Genomic DNA, 21,060 nt, shown 5'->3' with positions numbered 1-21,060 from the left:
TGTCCTGAAGTATATCAGATCACAATCCTGAACTAAAAAGTGTGATAATCCTCCAAAAAATAAAACATAGTACATGGACACCACTACTCGCAACTCCATACATGCAGTCCCTCTGTGGTGGATTGTTGACAAACAGCTCAATAAGCTCCATAATATGGCCTAATCGTTTGTGTGTCTGTATTCAATCTAGAAAAGGTCACCTACCCATCTTTATTCAGGAAAGCAAAGTTTCTATAAGTCAAGTGCAGTCTTTAACTCTATAGAAGCACCAACAAGATTAAAATCCATCACCTCCATCATACGAAGTACTGATTAAAAAGTACAACAATGTCATAAGTGCCTATCTGTTGATCCATATAAGTGTAGATATGTACGCTGTCACACACTCAAGCATGCACATGCTTACAGATCATTGCGTTGGATTTTTATCAAGGATCCAGAAATAAAAGAGAGTGAGGGAAAGGAAGACTCTATGCATAAAGATGAATGTGCTATGAGATAATGTGGCTCTAGAATTTCACCTTCTTAACAAACCCATTGTTTAAGAAGTTATGAGTAACACATTATAGCTGACCATGATTCTCAAATGTCTTCCTCACACTGTACCATGCACGTGTACAAGATTGTTTGGTCCAACCGACCATGTACGCTAGCCACAACAGACCGTTGGTAGACAGATGACAGATGTTCTATTCTTTGATGGTCATTGGGATTAATATTCTACTTCCCCAATTCTCAGCATGCCCAGGTTTGTGGAGCTAATAATTTATTGGTGCCATGTGCTCAAGGATAAAAGGACACTTTGTCAACACAAACCCCTTCTTCATCTTCTTACTTAGTAAATAAGCAGAAGTGTAAGTCAGGTGGATGGCTAAAATGTGCTCCATGTATCCTAGATTATACTTGGAAAATGTTTGACCTTTTCTCAACTTCAACCAGGAAGAGATATCAACAAAACGTATGTCAAGGCCAAAGATCTGCTATTGCAGATTCTAGATTTGCTTCTCATCTCTTCTGTACAATGCAGAAAAAATAGCCTAAATTGGCTAGTCATGTCATCATTGCATTGAGATATTGCTTTTGAAAGAGTTACAATTGGGTAGGGCCTGTTGATATTTTCTATTGATAATACCATGCTGCTGCACCCTGTGCTCATTGACTGTTGACAGCAAAGATGTTACTGGGTTCTAGCATCAGCTAAGAACTGATGCCATGTCAAGTAAACAGCAAGGCTCAAGGGTCAAGTGATCCAACTGGCAAGACTCAAGGTAATAAAAAATAGATGAATGCATTTTGACGATGGGACAACACGTGATGCATTGTGCATAAGCATAAGAAGGTATCAGCCTTCAGTCATGTAACATTGTGTGAGTGTATTGCTGCCCATAAAGATTTTCTTATTCATGCTTCGCATTTCCATCATCTTCATCACACAGTCTAAACAGATTTTAAGTTGCTTTTTGAGATTTTCTTCCAAGCTTTTTATACGATAAATATTTGGTATAGATTACTTGACTATTGACTTAGCCTATAGAACATCACAAATTAACATGGATTTTACAAGGCCAGAAAGCCTGTGATCATTGCTGGCAGACCAGCTCTGATATAAAAATCGGTAATAGGCTGTAATGCTAATGCTTGAAACATACGTTCTCTAGAAGGAGGAGCTTGGTTCTGGAGCCAAGTCCTTGCTACCTTATGGCAAAACACTTCCTGTTGGTATTTTTTTAATTGTGTCAAGGAAAGGCCATAAATCCATGTGCCTATATTTTACTCAAAGAAGATGGATTGTGTGATGCCGAGTGCGAGACACTTCATTGTGTTGAATACAAAATTGCTGCTGATATATGAATTACACTTGCCCTTAATTGAATCTGCCATGTAATTTTGTCTTGAAGCATAAAAATCCTCTCTCAAGGGACCACCACTAATGTAAGCAAGGTCTTCGCTCTACCGTATGGCACCTAACCTCTTACCAAATATGTGTGACTTGTACATAACCACTTCTCCAAGATGTGCGACTTGCACACTGATTACCTTCCCATCCCCATGGAATTATCAGTATTATAGAGCTAGGAGGCTAGTATATCACAAAGATAAAGACGCAGAGCAAGGTGGATTAAAAAAACTTAATGGAAAGCTTTTAGCCATCAAATCTACCTGGGTCTCCAGTGAAAACTTTTACAAAAACATCCGAAGCCCCAGCTTGTGTTGAAGGCTTGTATAGAATATCCACCTGCACAGAAAGAAGATAGTAATTCTCTTGAAAAATTCTGAAGGTCTTGAAATTTTTTGTAAAACGTCAATAACAAAGAAAAACCTTGAAAAGGGCTTGGAAAATGATGCATCATAAACCCTCGAACGCTTCCACAGTCACAAAGTTCTTGTTGAGGTGCATATATTTTGGAAACACTACTTACTTAAGATTTAGAATTCTTATCATACCAGCTGATCTGTAACAGATGCTCTGTTTCTGTAGGCCTGTTCCTCCAGAATCGTTCTTATATTTTTCTTCCTTCTAAATCTGTGAAAGTATCAACATAACAAAGTCCAAAAGTTACATTCTTCTCCTGCTCAACAGAAGTTAGACCTATGTGCTAAGGCCTATCCATTGTATTAGCATTTCGCAAAAATAAAAAGATGCTTCCAACACTTCTGACCAACCCTTGGGGTTAATGTCTTGTTTAGTTGATAGCAAAATAGTAGCATTTGATCAAAGAAAATAGGTAGTTAGTCATAAATGAGACCAGATAGCACATGTGGCTTTGGGAGGGCTGTAACAGTCTCACTACGGCTCCAAAATGTGGTACTAACTACTACAAGGAGAGACAATCATCCCCACCTTTCTTCCACCCTACCATGTGGGTTGGCCAGCTGACACCACCTCACAATGTGCCTATCACCAGTGAGGTGTTGGATGGCATAAAGCTAAGCAACAACACAAGCCAACCTCTTTTGGCAGCAGCTTTTGTACGATGTGCAACATCACAAGGTATCCTACATTTTAAGGATGATAGTTACTGGGTTATGGCAAGAGCAAACAAGAGATAATGGCACTTGTCAGACACAGGAGCCATGGTTATTACAACACCAAGTTTTGTTGCACGCTACCATATTCTACAGTTGCATTGGGAAGACGATCTCAAGGTAATAGGATAGTGAAGGAGACGCCCAGATGGCAGCGGCATTGGATAGCATAAAGCTTAGCAGCAGCACAAGTCAAGCTTTTTCACAGCTGCACAATGAGTAGCCTCACAGGGTATCCTACTTCAGCATGATATCAAACTACCAAGTAATTGATAAGACATTGACTAAATCAAATAGGGGGCGAAGGCAAATGTGAGATCATGATATACAGTCACCACGGTATATGGAAAATAGGGTGTGATGGCACCTGTTAAAAATGTGAGACCAACGGTATTATAGTCATTATGGTATATGGCAAATAGGAGGTGATAGTAAGTGCTAACACATGTGAGAGCCACAGTACAGAGTCACCATGGTCTGTTGACTACCAGTTTTGATGGGCACAATGATATCATATACTTCTTGAACGATAGTACATCTTGCAGGCCTGTATGCTGTCACCCTATGTGCAGGTCTATATGCTGGCAGTGAGGAGAGCGCATTCTCCACAAACTTATTCAAAGCCCTTGCATTTTAACCAAGGGAATTATAGCCTAGCTTACACAGCACAGAACCTCTCCTACACTTTTGGGCCCATGACCTTCATCATTTAGCACCACCGAGTGGTACTTCTTGTCATTCACCAGAGCCCCAATTACAGCATAAGAGACTCCCCCACTGCACAAGAAGTTTTAAGGGAGTCTGGATAGCATCACAACATGGCACGTATGGAGATCACAATGCAACCTCATACTTGGCAATCAGCCAACTCCAACGGCAACCATACTAGCAATTATTTGTTGCATACCCTATGAGGCATTCACATTACATAGATATACATATATAAATATGGCTCCCCCACCTCCCCCTTGGAAGTTTTTCAAGGACGATGCTTGGGCAATGGTCCCATGGCAAACACATACATATTTCCACATCAAGCTATTAGTACCATGGGAGGGTGGTTGTTGTATACAGTGCTCATAAATAAGCTGCTTTGTCTGATTGGATGTCATTGTACTTGTTTCTTTATACAATCAATTTTTTCTTTCATTGCATAAGAAAGGTGTTGAAAGTAAGGCATGAAATTATTTTGAAGTTGACTACTATGGCAATGAAACGAAATTCAGAATTCCCAAAGCATGAACATGTTTAATGAAATAGGTTAAAACTAAAAATTCAAACTAGTTAAAAGTTGTATGTGCAACCTTTCATAAGTACCTACAACACACACTATTTTTGAATTGCCCTCTAGCCTAGCGCCCTATCACATCTGACATGTACAACCAACCCCTATCTTGTCATCTCCACCATCTTCATCCTGTATGTTCTTGTGTTTCTTAAGCGTACATCTTCATATTTCCATCAAGGGATCACATACCATACAATATGTGGTACACCCAATCACTTAAGTCTCAGGCCACCAACCCATCTAGCTATCTAGATATCATGATACATCATCATGAAGCTTTGTGGAACAATGATCAGTAAGCATACGACGGAGACTATGATGATACAAACAATATATCATACTGCTTTCTAGCTTGCACTTAGTGATCATATCATACACTTAACCCTGTGATCATCGCAGCATCACCATGAAACACATTTCACTGTGCTATTGAAGCATGAAACATTTTATACATATGTATACACATGTCTTTAGGTAGAAAATGGCCGTTTCGGTCGACGTTTCAGTATGACCTTGATCAGGGGTGAAATGTTTCAGGGTAAAACCCGTTTCGAAGTTGACACGTTTCATGGTGACGCTGGATCATGGAGGCCCAATTCCAAAAAAGGCAGGTGGGGTATTCATTCTATTGTTATACACGGAGTCCACCATTTGAATTTTTCACGAGTATCAATTCAGGTAGTAACAAGAGGAGATCCACGTTTTCCATGGTTGGAAGAGATCCTGAATGCTTTTGGTGTGCAGCAAGGTTGTTTCCTCTCTTCACTTGAGGAACATACTGTAAACTGTAGGCTATAGGCCAAAACTTTCAGGAGTATTTGTTTTCATGGTTGTAGGTGCCAATCATGTGGTTCCTCAAACACTTTCTAGCTCATCTCATTTTCAAGTATTTGTGATCAATTTCAAAACAAAAGATGTGACCTTCAACACCCCAAGTGAAAGCAATGGAAACTATTACGTTTTTGTGACTAATTGTTAGTAGTCTTAGATGATCTATCTTAAGTGGGATTTGTCAGAGTTTACTCTAAGTTGACACCCACACATGTTGCAAACTAGAGAAAGATATGCCCAACTTCACATGCTACAAAAGACTTCGCACTTCAATTTTAGCATGTAAAAGCTACATCCCAGTATTCCAAACTGATGTATGTTCTATCCTCGTCTGCAAGCACAACTTAATGGACAAGATGCCAATGATTTCAATTGGTTGCAACAGTCACTTGATGTTCTCTAGATTGATTTGGGCATCCACCAACTATATTAAATGAGATATGGTTACCTCCTCTTTTTTTTTGCAAAAAGTAGTGCTAATTATATTACTTTGAAAATGAGAGTACAAGAAGGCCTTTCGGCCGACAGGCTGCTATCACAAATTGGATGCAGCCGTGGAGAAACTCAAAAACAGATATACAGGCCTCTTAGGGCGTAATCAACAGAGAGTGGACAAACAGCTACAGAGGGAGCGAGCATTGCCACTGAAGACCCTGTGTGATGTGCTGGAAAAAGAGCTCTTGATGGTCCCAGTCGCGTAGGGAAACTTCATCTCTTTTCCTTGCCTGCCTGGGAGTCCCCCTGAATCTGATCCCACTGACCCTTGAGCGTATGAACGATCGTGCTCCAAGTGTCAGCCAAGGTCTGTGTCACAGATGGTGCCTGGTCTCCTAAGATCTACACACATCGAGAGGTCCAGACTTGAAAGCCAACAATGCTCTCGATGATCTCCCAAACTGGGTGTCGGGTCATCATCCCTGCGTCTATCTCTGTCAGCTGCCAAGGGAAGCTCACCATACGTACCCATGTACCCTGAGTGATGAGGAAGACCAGGTCATGTGGCGAGAACTCGTAGGCCAGGTGGTGCCCCATCTTTGTACTGCACCAGCAGAAGTCTCCCCAAGTGATTGGGCCTAGCTCAGGTGCAGCCCGAGCTAGGATCCCCATGGGTCCCTTCCACACTGCCTAGGCGTGTGTGCAACCCCGAAGGCAATGCTTCAGGGACTCCTTGTCCTGCTGGCAAATCTGGCATCGTCCATCTTGGCCCATCTGTCACAGCCAACTCGGTAGCCCCTTGTGGGCCACCATCCAAAGGAAGTAAGAGATCTTCCTCGGGTGCCAGCTGGCCCAAAGGGTCTTCCAAAAAGCACGAAGGAAGACAAGGGAGACCCCCTGATCATACCACCTGTGCGCCTGGGTAGGAGGCCTGCATTGCAAAGCCCCTAACGCTTGCCTGCCAATACGCGCACTATAGGAGAAGAATGGAACTAAGCCTCCGACGAATTAAGCCGTGGCCATCGCCACTCCCTGGGTCCCACTCCACCTCTGCTAGGGTGCGACCCTCCCATATCGAAAGCCTCCACTCCTGAGCCTGCTCCAGTAGGGGATCTATGTGCCATTCTTTCCCGCGCAATCCTAAGACTCGAATGCACTGCCAGGAAAGAAGGAGATCGATCAGAGCTCTATCCCGCTAAAGACGGCTACCAGCTGTAATCGAGAAAAAGAGTACCAAGGAGTCAGCAATCCGGCCCGCAACTACCAGTGGAATGCCTCTCGGGGTGAACTGGCCTAGCTACCTCTCCTCCCCTGGGAGCCGTTGAACAGTGACTGGGGGGATCATCCAACCTGCAAGGATGGCGGCGACTATCTCCACTCTCCAAGCCTGGGTCCCTCGCATCATACCTGCTGCTGCTGCCAACCTAGCTGTGTCCATCCGACTGAATATGTCCCTCCAAATCCTGAGTGAGTGCGCTGGCCCGCGTGCCCAGTCTGCCCAGGAGATGTGAGAATGCTCTCCAAGCTACTGTCTTGTATCATTAGTCACCAGGCTGCTCCAAATGAGTGGCTGTCGGTCAATTTCCTCCTGGCGGGTAGCTGCAAGAGGCTGTGCCGCAGCTGACGCCAAACAATGAGGAGGTTGCAGAGAAAATGGATCGAGGTTGAACCAACAGGACTGACATGAAGATCCATTTGATGGAGGGCTGCCACTCTCCTCTCTAGGGGGGTGCAAGTGCTGAGACCCTGCTGAAGCAGGAGCTTCCATGTCTGCCCTCCCGAAGTCAATCTACAGATGATCAGCTTGCCCAGCAGGGCCTGACTCTGAAGCTCTAGGTCAATGATGCCAAGACCGCCCTCTGCCTGCGGGAGGATAACTGTCTGCCAAGCGACCCTGGCTCTGGTTTCGCTGGAGCCGTCTGAGCCGGACCAAAGAAAGTTCCGCACCAATCGCGACTGTGTGCGGATGGTCTCCCACACACTAGCATCAGTCCACTGCTCTGTCCCATCACTAGCGAGTGTGAAAGAATAACTCGGGCCGTCGTGAGGGGAGAGGGCTGACACCTTACCCTCTGCCTTTCGGAGGAGGAAGATACTGATGTCTAGGCAGGCAGGGAATGAACCGATGCCGGCTACATCCAAGTGGTCCCATGGTCCTGCTTGATAGAACTCCAAAGTAAAGCTATGGGGGCCAACTGTGAGAGTGGGGTTAATGACGAGGACGACAAGGATCCTGACTGGGGGGTACTGGCAACCTGTGGGTCAGGGAGTGTGCTGGCCACCTGTGGTGGCTCCTGGCCCCCCTTCCCTGTTTGGGTGCTGGCGGCAGGCGTAGGTGTTGCCGGCACCGTGCCCTGGTCAACCGCAGCCTCTGAGATAGCAACCGATGGGGGCGGGGGGGGGGAGGGGGCATCGGAGGAAGGGGGGGAGGGGTCTCCTGCTGTGGAATCTGGTTTTTTTCCTTCCCCTTCTCCCGCTGCTACTGCCTACTACGGTCCACCTCTGCCGTCCCTGCGACTCTCAAAGGGGGCACCCCTCTTGGGTTGATTACTCCTTTTCTTCTTTTTCTGTCTTTTCTTCTTCCTTCCACTTTCGTCCATCCTTCCTCCCCTGGTGGGGTGGTCATATGTCGGGTGGACTCTTGTGCTGCCGGCTTGGGCTGACTGGGGCAGGGGGGGCTCCGACGTGGTGAAGCGGGGGCAAACCTGTGCTTGATGTCCAAAGCCATGGCATCTCAAGCATTGGTTTGGAAGGCCTGTGACTATAAGACTCTGTGTAACAATGCCTACATTTGTCACGATCTCCAACTCTAAGGGCAAACTAGACGGGTCCACCACTGCCACTCTGACTCGAGGAACTCCCAGGGCAGCCACTGCATCTACAAACGTATCCTGCATGACCCACCCGAAGTGTGCCCCAAGATCCCTGAGACGATGGGGCGAAGCTCCGCTTCAAGGCCTGGAAACTAGAGGGTAACTAGATGACAGGGTATGCAGAAGCACAAGTCGAAATCTATTGCACTGAAGCCCCTGTACCACGCAACGAGATTGATGATCTTGCCATCCACTGCAATCGGTGAGCTGTCTACCAGGGCTCTCGTGGATCTAGGATCGGAGAGTCTTAGCCAGAAAATGCCTCTACCCATGAGGGCGACATCCTCTATATGACTATCCTCAAGGAGCAAGGTTTCCTGGAGCCAATCTCGTATCTCTGCTCACGACGTACTGGCGAAGTCAGTAGAGGCTCTCCTCACCACGGAGGTCTGTTGCTCTATCAAAATAACCCGATAGGCTTTGGATGAGGGGGGGGGTCCTGTTGGGCCACTGGTTCCGGGCTAGAGGCCACCATATCGGAGGGGTGACGTACTGAAAGCTCGAGCACAAGAGGAAGGGATTAGAGCCGCGATGAGAGAGGGTAAGGGTGAGGATGGCTCAATCCAGGGGTGGGGGGATGATCCACGAGGCACGCTTGCCCCAAAGACCACCACGAACCTGCTCAGGTCGTCACACAACCGCCAGGACAGCTACTCAGTGAAGTGGCAAAATACATAAGGTGCTGAAACAGGCAGGTGGTTCTGGAGGTGCGACGCGCAGCAGCTGCATCAAGGTGGCTCTGGAAGTGCGGCGCACAGCAGCAGCAGGACCCCGCTCAAACCAACGGGAGGTGCTGCGCTCGGGTACAATCCCGCATCAGCCAGGGCAGCAATCGCGCGAATACGAGTGGGATGCAGAAGCGGGCAGGTGTTCCTGAAGGGCGTTGCACAGCATCAGCAAACAGGCTGGAGAAGGTCGCGGCTGGAGAAGCTGGAGCTGGACTTGCAAGCGTGTCACGCAGCACACAGAATGCGGCAGCAGCTGGAAAACGCGCAGGCCTGAGCGGGGTGGGTGATGGCGGAGGAGAGGAGTTGGGCCTGCCTGTGTAGGGCGACGGCGAGGGGGAGAGGGAATTGCGAGGTAGAAGGGGGGAGGTAGACGGGCCTTTCTATTATCAGTGGATTTTCATTGTAGAATACTCATACTTTTAAGCAAAAAGAAAGCCTTAAGATCAGCACAATTTCATACAAGATAAATTGTGTACCTTTCAAAAAGAAAATTTGCAATGCTGAAGCTCTCGCCACCCCCCCCCCGCCCCCCCCCGCTCGAGCCTGCTGCCATCTTCGTCCCTCGCCTTCACCCCCCACCTGCCTGCCTTCGCCCTCTCCTTCAACCCCGCCTGCTCGCGGCCCCCCCTCCACGTCCCGCCCTGGCCCACCTGCCCCCTCTTCCTTTCGCGCCCCCCGCCCCCCTTTCGCGCCCTTCCCGCCCCCTATCACGCCCTTCCCGCTGCCCGCTCCCGCTCCCTCCCCGCTTCCCCTCGCCTTCCCCCCCTTCTTTTTCTCTCCTCTGTCATCCGCCCCTCCCCCCCTCGCTTTCGGTCTTTCGGTGGGCAGATTCGTAGTCACTCGGATGGGGATTACTCTCCATCCAAGCCGCTTGCGAAGGCCCGCCGTATGGCTGAGACAGCCTCCACCTCAGCAAGTCATCCATGAGGATCATCTCATGGAATGTACAGGGCCTTGGTGGTGCACACTATGTACGTTATCGTGGTTGCTTGAAGCAAGAGCTTCGGAGATGCCTGGTTGGGGGCAGTATTGATATTCTGATGATGCAGGAGCACCATTTGAGTGAGAGCAGGATTCGGAGATATGGGTTTTGGCCCCTTGGGTGGGCAGGGAGGAGTATGTATGGTCATTGCGGATGCATGGTGGCAGGCCATTGTGGATCGCGGGGTCACTGTGCCTGGTAGAGCGCAGTATGTTATTCTAAGGATGCACGATGAGCACATTGGTGTGCTCAATGTCTATGCGCCCAATCATGCTAGTGCCAGAGCAGAGTTTTGGACCCTTGTTTTACTGATGCATTGCCCGAGGCCGCACATTGGTGTGTTGGGGGGGAGACTTCAACATGCTTGAGGACCCGACCGATAGGGTGGGAGGCAGTCATGTTACAGTGCACGGCACGGAGCTTGCAGCTTGGGAGCGATTTTGTATGACACTGCAGATCACTGATGCATGGCAGCATGAGGACTTACAGACCCCAGTCTTTTTGAGGACATTGAGAGGATGTGGCAGGATAGCCAGAGCTCTGACCTGGATGCAGCAGGCCAGTGTGCCCAGGGGCTCATCGAGCTCAGCTCTTTTTTGCACGCTACAGCCTTGACATGGCTGGGAGAGACATGAGAGCGGGAGCGTCGCTTGAGACGTAGCCTTGCTTCGCTCCAGCGCCTTCAGGAGCAGCAGCCTACATGTGAGTGGGTGGCGTCCCAGCTGAGCCAGGCACGCCAGGAGGTTAGAGAGGCAAAGGAGCAGAGACACGAGTTTTACTATCATCGCCAGGCCTCTCACTGGACTCAGCTTGGTGATAGAGTGACTGGGGGGGTTTTTTGAGATCACCGGACCCCACCATGCTCGAGCAGGAGTATGCCAGCTCAGGAGGCAGGACGGATCGTTAGCCACTGAGCCCGAGGAGATTAGAGCTATTGCCACTGAGTTCTACAGAGACCTGCTTTTAGCGGAGCCAGCCACGGAGGCACGTGATGCTTGCAGACAGACTGTGTGGGCCCATGTGCAGAGGAGGGTCACAGATCGTATGCGCACAGCTTTGGGTGAGCCCCTTTCAGAGGATGAGCTTGGTGAGGCTTTGAGGGCCCTCCCGCGTCATAGTTGCCCTGGGGAGGATGGATTGACGCCTGCCTTTTTTATGCGCTATTGGGACCTTTTGGGGCCAGGCCTCCGCAGGGGTTTTCAGCATGTTTTGGACACTGGGGTGATGCCATAGAGTTTTTCAGAGGGCTTGATCTTTCTTATCCCCAAGGGGGAGGGAGTGTCAGATGATATTCGACAGTGGAGGCCTATTACGATCCTCAATACTGTCTACAAGGTCCTAGCCAAGGCCTTGAGTTTGAGGATCCAGCCCTTCCTTGGGGATTTGATTCATGCTACCTAGACAGGATTTGTCAAGGAGCGCAATATCCTTGACAACATTTTCACCTTCTGGGAGGCGACGGCCCGAGCTAGATTTCTCGGCGAGGACTTGGTCGTTATGCTTCTCGATTTTGAGAAGGCATACAATAGAGTCGACTGGGTTTTTCTGGAGGGCACTATGCTTCGCCTCGGTTTTGAGCCAGACTAGATTCGAGGGGTGGCGGCTCTATATTCCACAGCTCGTAGCCAGGTGTTGATGGGCAGGAGGACGGGGGCCGAGTTTTGAGTTGACCAGGGATGCCCTCTCGCTCCGTTCCTTTTTCTTTTCTTTGCAGAGGCTATGAGCATGTATCTGACAGCAGAGGAGGTTGGTTTGAGAGGAGTCCAGCTTCCAGTCCGGGATGAGGACTTGCTTGATTCTGAGTTTGCTGATGACACGAGATTTTTTTTGCATGGCCAGGAGGCCAATCTACAAAGGGCAGAGCAATCTCTACAGGTTTTTGGTGTGGCTTCGGAAGCATTGGTCAATTGGCGCAAGATAGTGGCTTTTTGAATCAGTAGTGCCCCCGCTCCGGCATGGAGCCCAGACCCGGGTTTTAGATGGATTCCTCCTGGCACAGCAATGCGGTATCTGGGATGCTTGATTGGACTTGATTTGTCACCTGAGCAGCAGATCTCCCCGCTTCTTCTGAGCATTCGGAAGAAGCTTTTATATTGGAGTACAGCTCAGCTTTCCTTGGCTAGGAGGGTGGTGGTGAGAAATTAGGTGCTTTTAGCGACTATGTGGTATATCATGTCTTGTTGGATTTTCTCGAGCTCTTGCATCAGCCAGGTACAGAGGCTGATCAGGAACTTTCTTTGGTCTGGGCGGGATGGTCAGCCGGCCCGGGCTAAGGTTGCTTGGGCAGTTATTACTCTTCTGCTCGCCCAGGGGGGCTTGAGCATTATAGATCCAGCTGATCAGAGTAGAGCCTTGTTGGGGAAGCTTATTGTTCAGGGGCTGCTTCCAGGCGGCGCTGAGCCTCGGAAGGAGCTTCTTTTTCAGCGGGCTGCAGGCTAGAGCTCCCCCAACAGGGGGGCACTTGGGTACCAGAGATACGGTGGATCTTCACAGAGATGAGGACGACACGCCTCAGTAGAGGATGGGAGGACAGATTTGCCTTGAGTATCCTGCAAGCTTGGGAGTTGCTTAGACCGGGGCTTTCTCAGAGACCTCCCACTTGTGAGGAGGAGCGGGCCAGACAGTCGCTCATCTGGAGCCCCGCAGTACGCACAAAGCAGGGTCATATGCTGGGTTCTCGGCCTCGTCTAGCCTGGGGACCATTGGCGGCAGGCCCAGCACGCAGTTTTGGAGATTGGCAGGCCTTTGCAGTCTCCCGGAGGAGATCCAGGCGGAGAGGCTGAGTCACTTCAGAGGGGGGCTGATTATGAGGGATGACATTTAGGAGGCTCTCACTGAGGAGTGGTTCATGCCTTTTGAGCCAGTGGCCCCACGGTGGATGGGAGCCTTTACACAGTTGGAGTCCTGATTGCTGTCAGAGCTTGCACTGAGGATGGTAGATGCCTCTACTATGAGATACAGGATGAGGGCAGACTTCAGAGAGTGGAGGCGGAGTCGCCTTTGGTTGCAGAGTGCATCTCTAAGAGGATACAGGTAGTGGCCGCTGCTTCTCGGAAGAGGCATATTGATCCAAACCCTGCAGATGTGGACTCTGATTGGTGCATATGGGCATATGTTGCGCGTCCCTTGGCCCGGCTCCAGTGGGACCCTGGCGAGTACGAGTGGCATGATCCTTATGCGCCCCTCGAGGCCATAGAGATCACCTTTTTCCAGTACACTGTTCGGTTGGGGAGGCATATTTTGATTGCGAGGAGGACGGTCTCTCCAGCTGCATCAGAGCATTGGCGGCTACAGGGACTCTCACAAGAGTTCCTGGAGGATTTTGGACCAGGCTCTGGGCTAGCAGACAGGCACGCAGGATCTTGGCTTTCCAGTGGTGGCTGGTTGCCCACACGGGCTCTGCAGTTGGCACCTGGCTTGTCTACAGTGGCCTTCCGCCGGCCTGCGTCCGATGCGGCCATCCATTGGAGACACAGCGACATTGCCTATGGGACTGTCCACAAGCGCAGCAGATTTGGCTGAGGATTCTGCGCATTTTGGCCCCCCTCTCTCCAGAGGGAATGTATACGTGGGGAGCCGCTGCTTGGTCGACTTCGTCAAGGCCGGCTAGCTCTGGGATACGAGACGGAGCAGGCCAGCCAGGCCATCAGATTCATTGGGGGCCAGCCTCGCCTTGTTCCTTCACCGGATTTTTCGACAGCCAGCTGGACACAAGAGAGGGATTTACGATGGGAGCTCCTCAGCAGCCTCACCATATGGTTCACCTGGAGAGCCCGTTGTTTCAGGGCCTTTGAGGGGAGACTGGAGCCACCAACAGAGACTGTTCGGGCTATCTGGCAGGAGATGATTCACACCCTGCGAGGGCAGTATGACCGCATCCGGGGCGACTCGGATCGAGCGATCTTGCGACGCCAAGCCTTCCACACCACTTGGCGCAGCGGCCCTTTCTATACTCTACACATAGGTACCCCCCGCTGGCACTAAGGCCACCTGTTTGGATTTTCCCCCCCTCCTATTGTATGATATAGCCTCTCAGTTATTTGTACTTTTCTGCACCTAGGGAGAGTCTCCCTAGCTGCCTTGATTGGATCTCTGCTCTGCCTTCTTATGAGCAGGAGAGGGTTTGTAGCCCATTGGGCTTTTTTCTTTTTATGACTAATGAAAGGATCTTTTCATGGAAAAAAAAGAAAAAGAAAATTTGGAATACTAGGCCTCTGTAAAAGATACTTAATGGCAATAAATATTGGTGATAAAGCACGTATCAGTGGGTCATCCTGCATTAAACCTTTCTTGTTCATAGCACCTGCACAATTTAGAAGCACAAGGCCTCTAGAAAGACCATCCTGCATTGAGCTACTGTTATGTTACAGAAGAAACATAATTGCATAAAAGAGAATATATTAAGTATGAGATATAAATAAAATAAAGCGGAACAACAACTAGAATATATAGTTCATAGGAAACTGATGATTTCAAACATCATCTTTTCTTGACGCAATATAGAAACGCACAGTTCATACTGGACTGAACAGCCTCTGATTCAACACCAAATGTCATAACATCCCATGGAAATCCTTCTATAGTTTCCATTATAATAAACATGAGTTTCAAAACAAAAAATAAATAGGCAACAATCACCCAATGCCTATGATACAGTAAAATATAAACACCACAACTCTTCAAGGAGCACAGAAAATGAACTGTTATGTGCAACCCAAGGAATGCAACAAGCTAATAAAACTCATAAGCAGGAGAAACAGAGTGGTGTTCTCGAACTAGGAAAGGAATTGAAGAAGTATATGACTGCTTTCACAAGAAGAAAAGAGACATGGGATCATCAACAAGGTTGCAAACCATCATCTCAGGAACTAACTCCTAGAACACTGCCACCAAATTCATTAGTTTTAACTCTGGGTGTAGATCATTGTATAAGCATATGTTCAGAGATGTGCGTACACCACACACTGATGAACATACATGTCTACACAAGTTACCAGAATTGCAAGGGATAAGGACCTGTTTCACAACTTTTGCTCATAATGCCCATCAAGCTCAGATACAGACTCCATACATACTGAAAATTTAAAATTTAGTGGCATGCCTCACTCTGTCTACTTTATTCTATGAACCCAGTCAGTTTTGCTCTTCCACGACTAAGATCAACGAAGTCAAAGTGATAATTGTTTATGTGAACAGAATTAACCAGTGCATAACAGTTTCCTAAGGAGAAACCGATGACCACTGAATGTGTGATCAACTAACTTATATCCAAAAGTGACGCTTTCCATTCCCAGTGCAGATTAACTGACTAGTCCTAATGTGGTCTTTAATCAGTCAAATCTACTAATCTTCAAATCTTAATGACCATGCAGACCTTATATGCCATAAAAAAGAGGGGAATAGCTGCATTATAGATATGAGAAACTTATTTAGGCATCACACCACCAATAAGATATTTTGTTCTGCATACCGAAACAAATCACCACCTACTGCTGCAGCTGCAAGACAGGTGAGAGACCCGATAGAGTTTCCAATTAACACAGCGCCTTCCTCTGCAAACTCTTTTGTGAAGTCTGAAAAATTGCTGCCCATAGCTGCCCATAGCTCAGGGCCATAATTTGCATCAACAGGTTTGTCAGAAGCTCCAAACCCCAGTAAATCAATAGCGTACACTCTGTAATGGTCTGTCAAATATGGAATCAATTTTGCAAAATGGCCGGCATTGCCACCTGAAAGCTCATCATGTCTAAATTTAGTATAGATCTGCACAGAATCAACTCTTACACATCAGACCCTTGAAGACACTTTATTAGGACATTAACAGATTATTTCTACCTTAAAAACGGCACAGAAATCTACACTACATCATCTTCTCAAAAAAGAATCTGAAAATTAACACTTAAAACTCGTAAAAAAACAATCCACTGAGCTACAGAATGAGAGAGTAAATAAATAAATGCATTAGCATCCTTGTCTTATGGAATAAATCACCACTTCAACTACTCATTGTAAGGCAGCAGAGACAATAACCAATGTACATACAAACAGTTTTGCCAGCACATAGAGTCACTAAATCAATCTAAAAGTGTCCGCTTATGTAAAGATTTTTTAAACATTGGCAACAGCACAAAAGCTTTTATGAAATAAAGGTTCACTTGTCCATACCAAAACCATGCACAAGAATTACAGCTTTACCACACCCTGCAATAGCAAAGTTTATTTTATGTCCTCTGCAGCCACGACAAAGGTAGGAATTGAGCAGATTAGTGTACAGAAAACAAACATATGGAAATCCTGCTAGCCAGTAAACAACTTTGATTGAAGCACAAAACATTTCACATTTGTATCCACTGTAAATTACCATGTTGCCCTTTTTAACCCCTCTGATGTTGACAGATTGCACACTACTCTTTACTTTTTTTGAAATTGTATCATACCAGAGCAGCTGTATTTGCAACAAAAAATAATGCATAGTAATAGATAAAACTGAGTCTTGCAAGAGATTGGACCTCCAGAACCACATATTGGACTTGTAAGGTAGAATGAGTAACTCTGGATCAAGTTTTTGTATTTCATTGACCAACAATACAGATGGAATACTTTCATCCACCTGCATTTGCACTGTGACAAACTCTCCTCGTATACCCCCTTCCATTAAGGGCCCAAGCCAAACATCAACGACACCAAATATATCCTTCAGTTGAGCTTGAAACCTGTGCAATCTCAAAAAGGGAACTCATCAGCCCAAGAAGTCTAACTCAAGTAACTACATTAGAACACCACCTACAAAGTCCTCTGAAATCATCACACATATATGCCAAGTTCAAAAAACCTTGTCTTCATTCCAATGTTAAACAAGCTGGAGAATCCACTAAGGCCCTGCTTTTAACAAGGTTGCACAATCACTAACCCCTCATTATATGTAAAATGGCTGGGATAAATATTGCCAAAAATATCTAACTTCCAATAGCTGGGATAAATTCCAATAGATGGAAATGAGAGGCGTACATTGGAAAGAGAGGGAAAGAGAAAAAGAAGGTGAAGGTGAATAAATATAAGGAAAGGCTTTGAGTGAAAGAGAGGAGAGGAGAGATGTAAAAGAGGAGATAGGCCATTAAATATGGCATGAGTGAGACCCTCTTGATATTTACATAACACCACACATGCTTGTAATAAAGGTGATTTCATAGAAGCTAAAAGACAAAATAAAGCTAATTAGCGTTAGGAACTAAACAATTTCAAACACACATTAGAAGGTCATGTTGACCCAGCACCCACGATTCTCACAAAAAATCCCCTCTTGGACCGGATTAGAAAATAAACCTCCAATAACCCCATAGACCCTTAGCAAGGGCAAAGGACCGTGTCCACCACCTTTGCTACTAGGAGGTGGAGACTGAGTAACACTACATATGCAGATGCATGGTGTACTATGAGATTCAAGGGAGATATTGGTGCCGTTGTAGGGAGGGATTCGGCCCCTTACGGCAAGTGATAGAGTATGAAGATCAAAGATGTCGGGGGCTCTTCTTATTAGAGCTCAAACGCCATCGATAGGCTCTTTTGCAAGCTGTGGTAGTACACCCACCTCGCCACCGAGCCATAACAGATTCACTACCACACCTATCCCAATGGCGCCTTCGGTGCACCAGACATATCCCTCAGGTGGAGTCACTATTGAGAGAGCCATTCGCGCGCAACGCACCCCATGGGAGGGATCCTAAGCTGATCTTTGTCATCATATTTCTTTTCTTTAAGAAGAGTTTTAGTGTTTAGAAAGTTAGAACTTTTTATTTTTGTATTTGAACCTAGGCTAAGTTTTCTACCAACATTGTACAATGCTTTTGGTCTCAATGGCCATTTTGGCCTTTTGTACACGTTAATAAAATCTCTCTCTCTCTCTCTCTCTCTCTCTCTCTCTCTCTCTCTCTCTCTCTCTCTTTTGTGAAATGGTGTTTTATATTATATGTAAAAATGTACATCAGCCACATGGCTCACACAGAACCTATGGCCCCAAAAAAACCCCCACAAAAGATCCTCTAAAGGATCATGACCAAGCAAACCTGTACACTAATAAGAAAGCCTCCTAGCCAAATAAGCATCCCAAATAAAAGCATCAAAGATGAGCCAGCCGAGCCGCCGTAGACCATAACGAAATAACATCTGCATCCAGTAGAGCTGAGCTGAGAGAAGAGAAGAAAACTGCCAAAGTAGCAAACCCTGGATACGTAGAATGTGCCCATGTATTCCAGACAAGGAATCAAAGATGAACCCATTCCGTGTAGTCCAAATATGCCAAAGTCCTACCCATCTAAGGAAATGGAATATCACAAGGTGACTATCCGAAGTAATGACTTGAGGACAAATCCCAAATATCCACTGATGAGCCGAAACAGTAGACCTCTCTACTGCCTCCCAAACGCGAGAGACAAAAGACCAAATCTGACGGGCCACTGGACAACTCATGAACAGATGCATAACTGTTTCAATGCATGTCGTGCAGAAGAAGTAAGAGGCCAATGTAATTTTACGACGGCTGAGCTAACCCCGTGTAGGTAACCCTCCCACCAACATCCTCCAAATGAAAACCTTACCTTGGTAAGGGAGTTTAGACTGCCAACCACGCATAAGAGTTTTCTGCCACCATGATTTAGACTTGTGCAATCCCCACACCTTATTGGCCTTGGCTGAAACCCAATCTTTCTCTGATACGAGCTTATGATAGACCTGGTTAGTTGAAAGTGATATCAAATCACCAGATTTACATAGTGCCCAATCAAGCCAAGGCTGATCTGCAGATGGCCGAGGCAATGGAGTAAAAGGCTCAACTGCATGCATGATGTCAACCCATAGTGGCTGAAATGTCCGAGGAATCCTAAAGTGCTGCCGAATACGACGAAATGAATATGGCCTGTCCGACTAGGTATCACAGCATCTCGGATTCTTACCAAGCCTAACCTGACCATGCGGTTGAGTCATATGCGTGAAGCATCTCTGTCTGGCCAAACAATGACACGCGACTCCACAAATATTTCGAACTGCAAAGAGTTCAAAAGTAGTCTTTCATGACCAGGATCCCACCGAGCCAATAGTAGAACTTCATGCCAAGAAAGGAGAATATGCGATAAAATGTGAGATGAGCGAATACGGACAAGATGAGCTGCATTCACAATGTCCCACCATGAAGCCTGCACACGTGTCCGTCCATGTGACAATCCCTCCAACTCAATCAAGTCACGAGCCATGAATACCCAAGGCTGTTGCTGCAAACACATATCCTGAAAAAGCGCCCAGCTACGCGCCACCATATGCAAGCGGGCATCCAGTAAAGCAGCCCCACCCATTCTTTTGGGCGTCGTAATGTGATTCCAAGCTATCCATGTTTGACCCATAATATTTCCTTGCCTCTTCCACAGCATAAACCGAATGGGAGCAACCAAACGGAGAAGAGAATTGTGCGTCCAAGGTAGCAAAGGCAAAAAATAGGAAATCATGCTAAGCATAATAACCTGAGCTACCTCAACCCTCACGTGCATAGGCCACCCTTAAGCTTTCCAATATACAAATTTATCCAAGATCCGAGCAGAAATCCAAGCAAGAAGCACTTGGGGGTCCACATCCACACCCATCGGATACCCAAGATGACGAACAATGTCTCCTGTAGGCACCACACGGCCTTGCCACCCTAATGCCTCAAGATCAAATTCCGTGCATACAATGAGGGCTGATTTTGTTGAATTTATTTTCAGCCCATAAGCCAATGCAAAATTATTCCAAGCTTCCATTGCTCGATCTATATTGGCTTTTTCGGCCCTGAGAAACATAAAAGTGTCACCAATTGCTTGCCATGAGGGAGATGCAAACCAACCACTTCACCATGCGATGCCATAGCATCTAGGCGAGATAACATAGGATGAGTGGCAATGGCAAAGAAAAGAGGGCTAAGAGGACAGCCCTACCGGAGAGAACGGGTGAGGGAAATACCATCCGAAAGTCCTCCATTGAGCATAATCCGCGTGATAGAGCCAAAGTCAAGTAAATGCACCAAATTAGCCATTTTGGGACCAAAGCCCATGGCTGTCATTAACTGAGAAAGGAAAGACCAGCTGACATGATCAAAAGCTTTTTCAAGATCCAGCTGCACCATCACAATCTCTTGCTTCTTTGCCTTGGCATAATCCACTCCAATTTGAACATTAAGAATATTATGCAAAATATTCCTGCCATGCACAAATCCATATTGATATGGATGAATAAGAGTAGGAAGCACTTTTGCAAGCGATTGGCAAAAATCTTTGTAAAGATTTTATACATAATACCCATAAGTGAGATCGGGCGCCATTGAGCCAAAGAAGTAGGCGAAGGGACTTTGGGCAACAAACGGAGTATGCCCAACTTCCAATCGGCAGGCATATATTCCTCATCCCAAACCCTTTGACAAATAAGCATCAAAGGCTGTGCAAGCTGATCAACATATTTTCGGAAAAACTCATTAGTCAACGCATCTCAACCAGGGCTCTTTCCCATGGGAAGTTTGGAGAGAACGCTTCGTCAACTTGATATCGTACTTCAGCAAACAATGACTCCCTTGCAGCCAGGACAGCCGGTGAGACATCCTCTCGAGGGGCAAGCAAATCTTCATAAAACCTGATGTAATGCTGAATAACCTCAGAAGGTTGAGTAACAAGGTTGCCTTGGGCATCCATCATCCTAACAATATTCTCACGCATATGTTTTTGATGCAACTTATCATAGAAGCGATGAGATTGATAGTTAGCATCCCGTAAAGCATCAAGACGTGCAAGTAGTTTAAAGCGAACATATTGTGCTTCCTGCACCCTAGATAGCTCCTTTTTCAGACATTCTATGGCATCCACAACTTCAGCATCCATAGAG

General features: G+C 46.8%; 1 protein-coding gene across 3 annotated transcripts in view; it reads right to left on the bottom strand.

Annotated features, from left to right (window-relative positions):
- LOC147607747 (uncharacterized) overlaps positions 1 to 17,222 on the bottom strand; it is a 42,916-nt gene extending 25,694 nt beyond the window's left edge. For 2 of the 3 annotated variants that reach the window (XM_086789863.1, XM_086789865.1), the window contains exons 1-4: positions 16,997 to 17,222; positions 15,635 to 16,877; positions 2,446 to 2,524; positions 2,161 to 2,236 (exon numbers count right to left, since the gene is read on the bottom strand). In XM_086789863.1, coding sequence (XP_086645989.1) covers positions 2,161 to 2,236; positions 2,446 to 2,524; positions 15,635 to 15,756 — 277 coding nt within the window. In that variant the 5' untranslated portion in view covers positions 15,757 to 16,877; positions 16,997 to 17,222. The remainder of the gene's footprint in view (positions 1 to 2,160; positions 2,237 to 2,445; positions 2,525 to 15,634; positions 16,878 to 16,996) is intronic. The other variant, XM_086789864.1, reaches the window with a different exon arrangement.
- Between the last annotated feature and the right edge of the window lie 3,838 nt (positions 17,223 to 21,060).

The sequence above is a fragment of the Cibotium barometz genome, chromosome 54 (genome assembly GCF_041138505.1).
Source record: "Cibotium barometz isolate CiBa-2024 chromosome 54, ASM4113850v1, whole genome shotgun sequence".
Taxonomy (NCBI): Eukaryota; Viridiplantae; Streptophyta; class Polypodiopsida; order Cyatheales; family Cibotiaceae; genus Cibotium; species Cibotium barometz.
The sequence above is the reverse complement of the archived record's forward strand: the minus strand, read 5'-3'. Positions and strand labels throughout refer to the sequence as shown.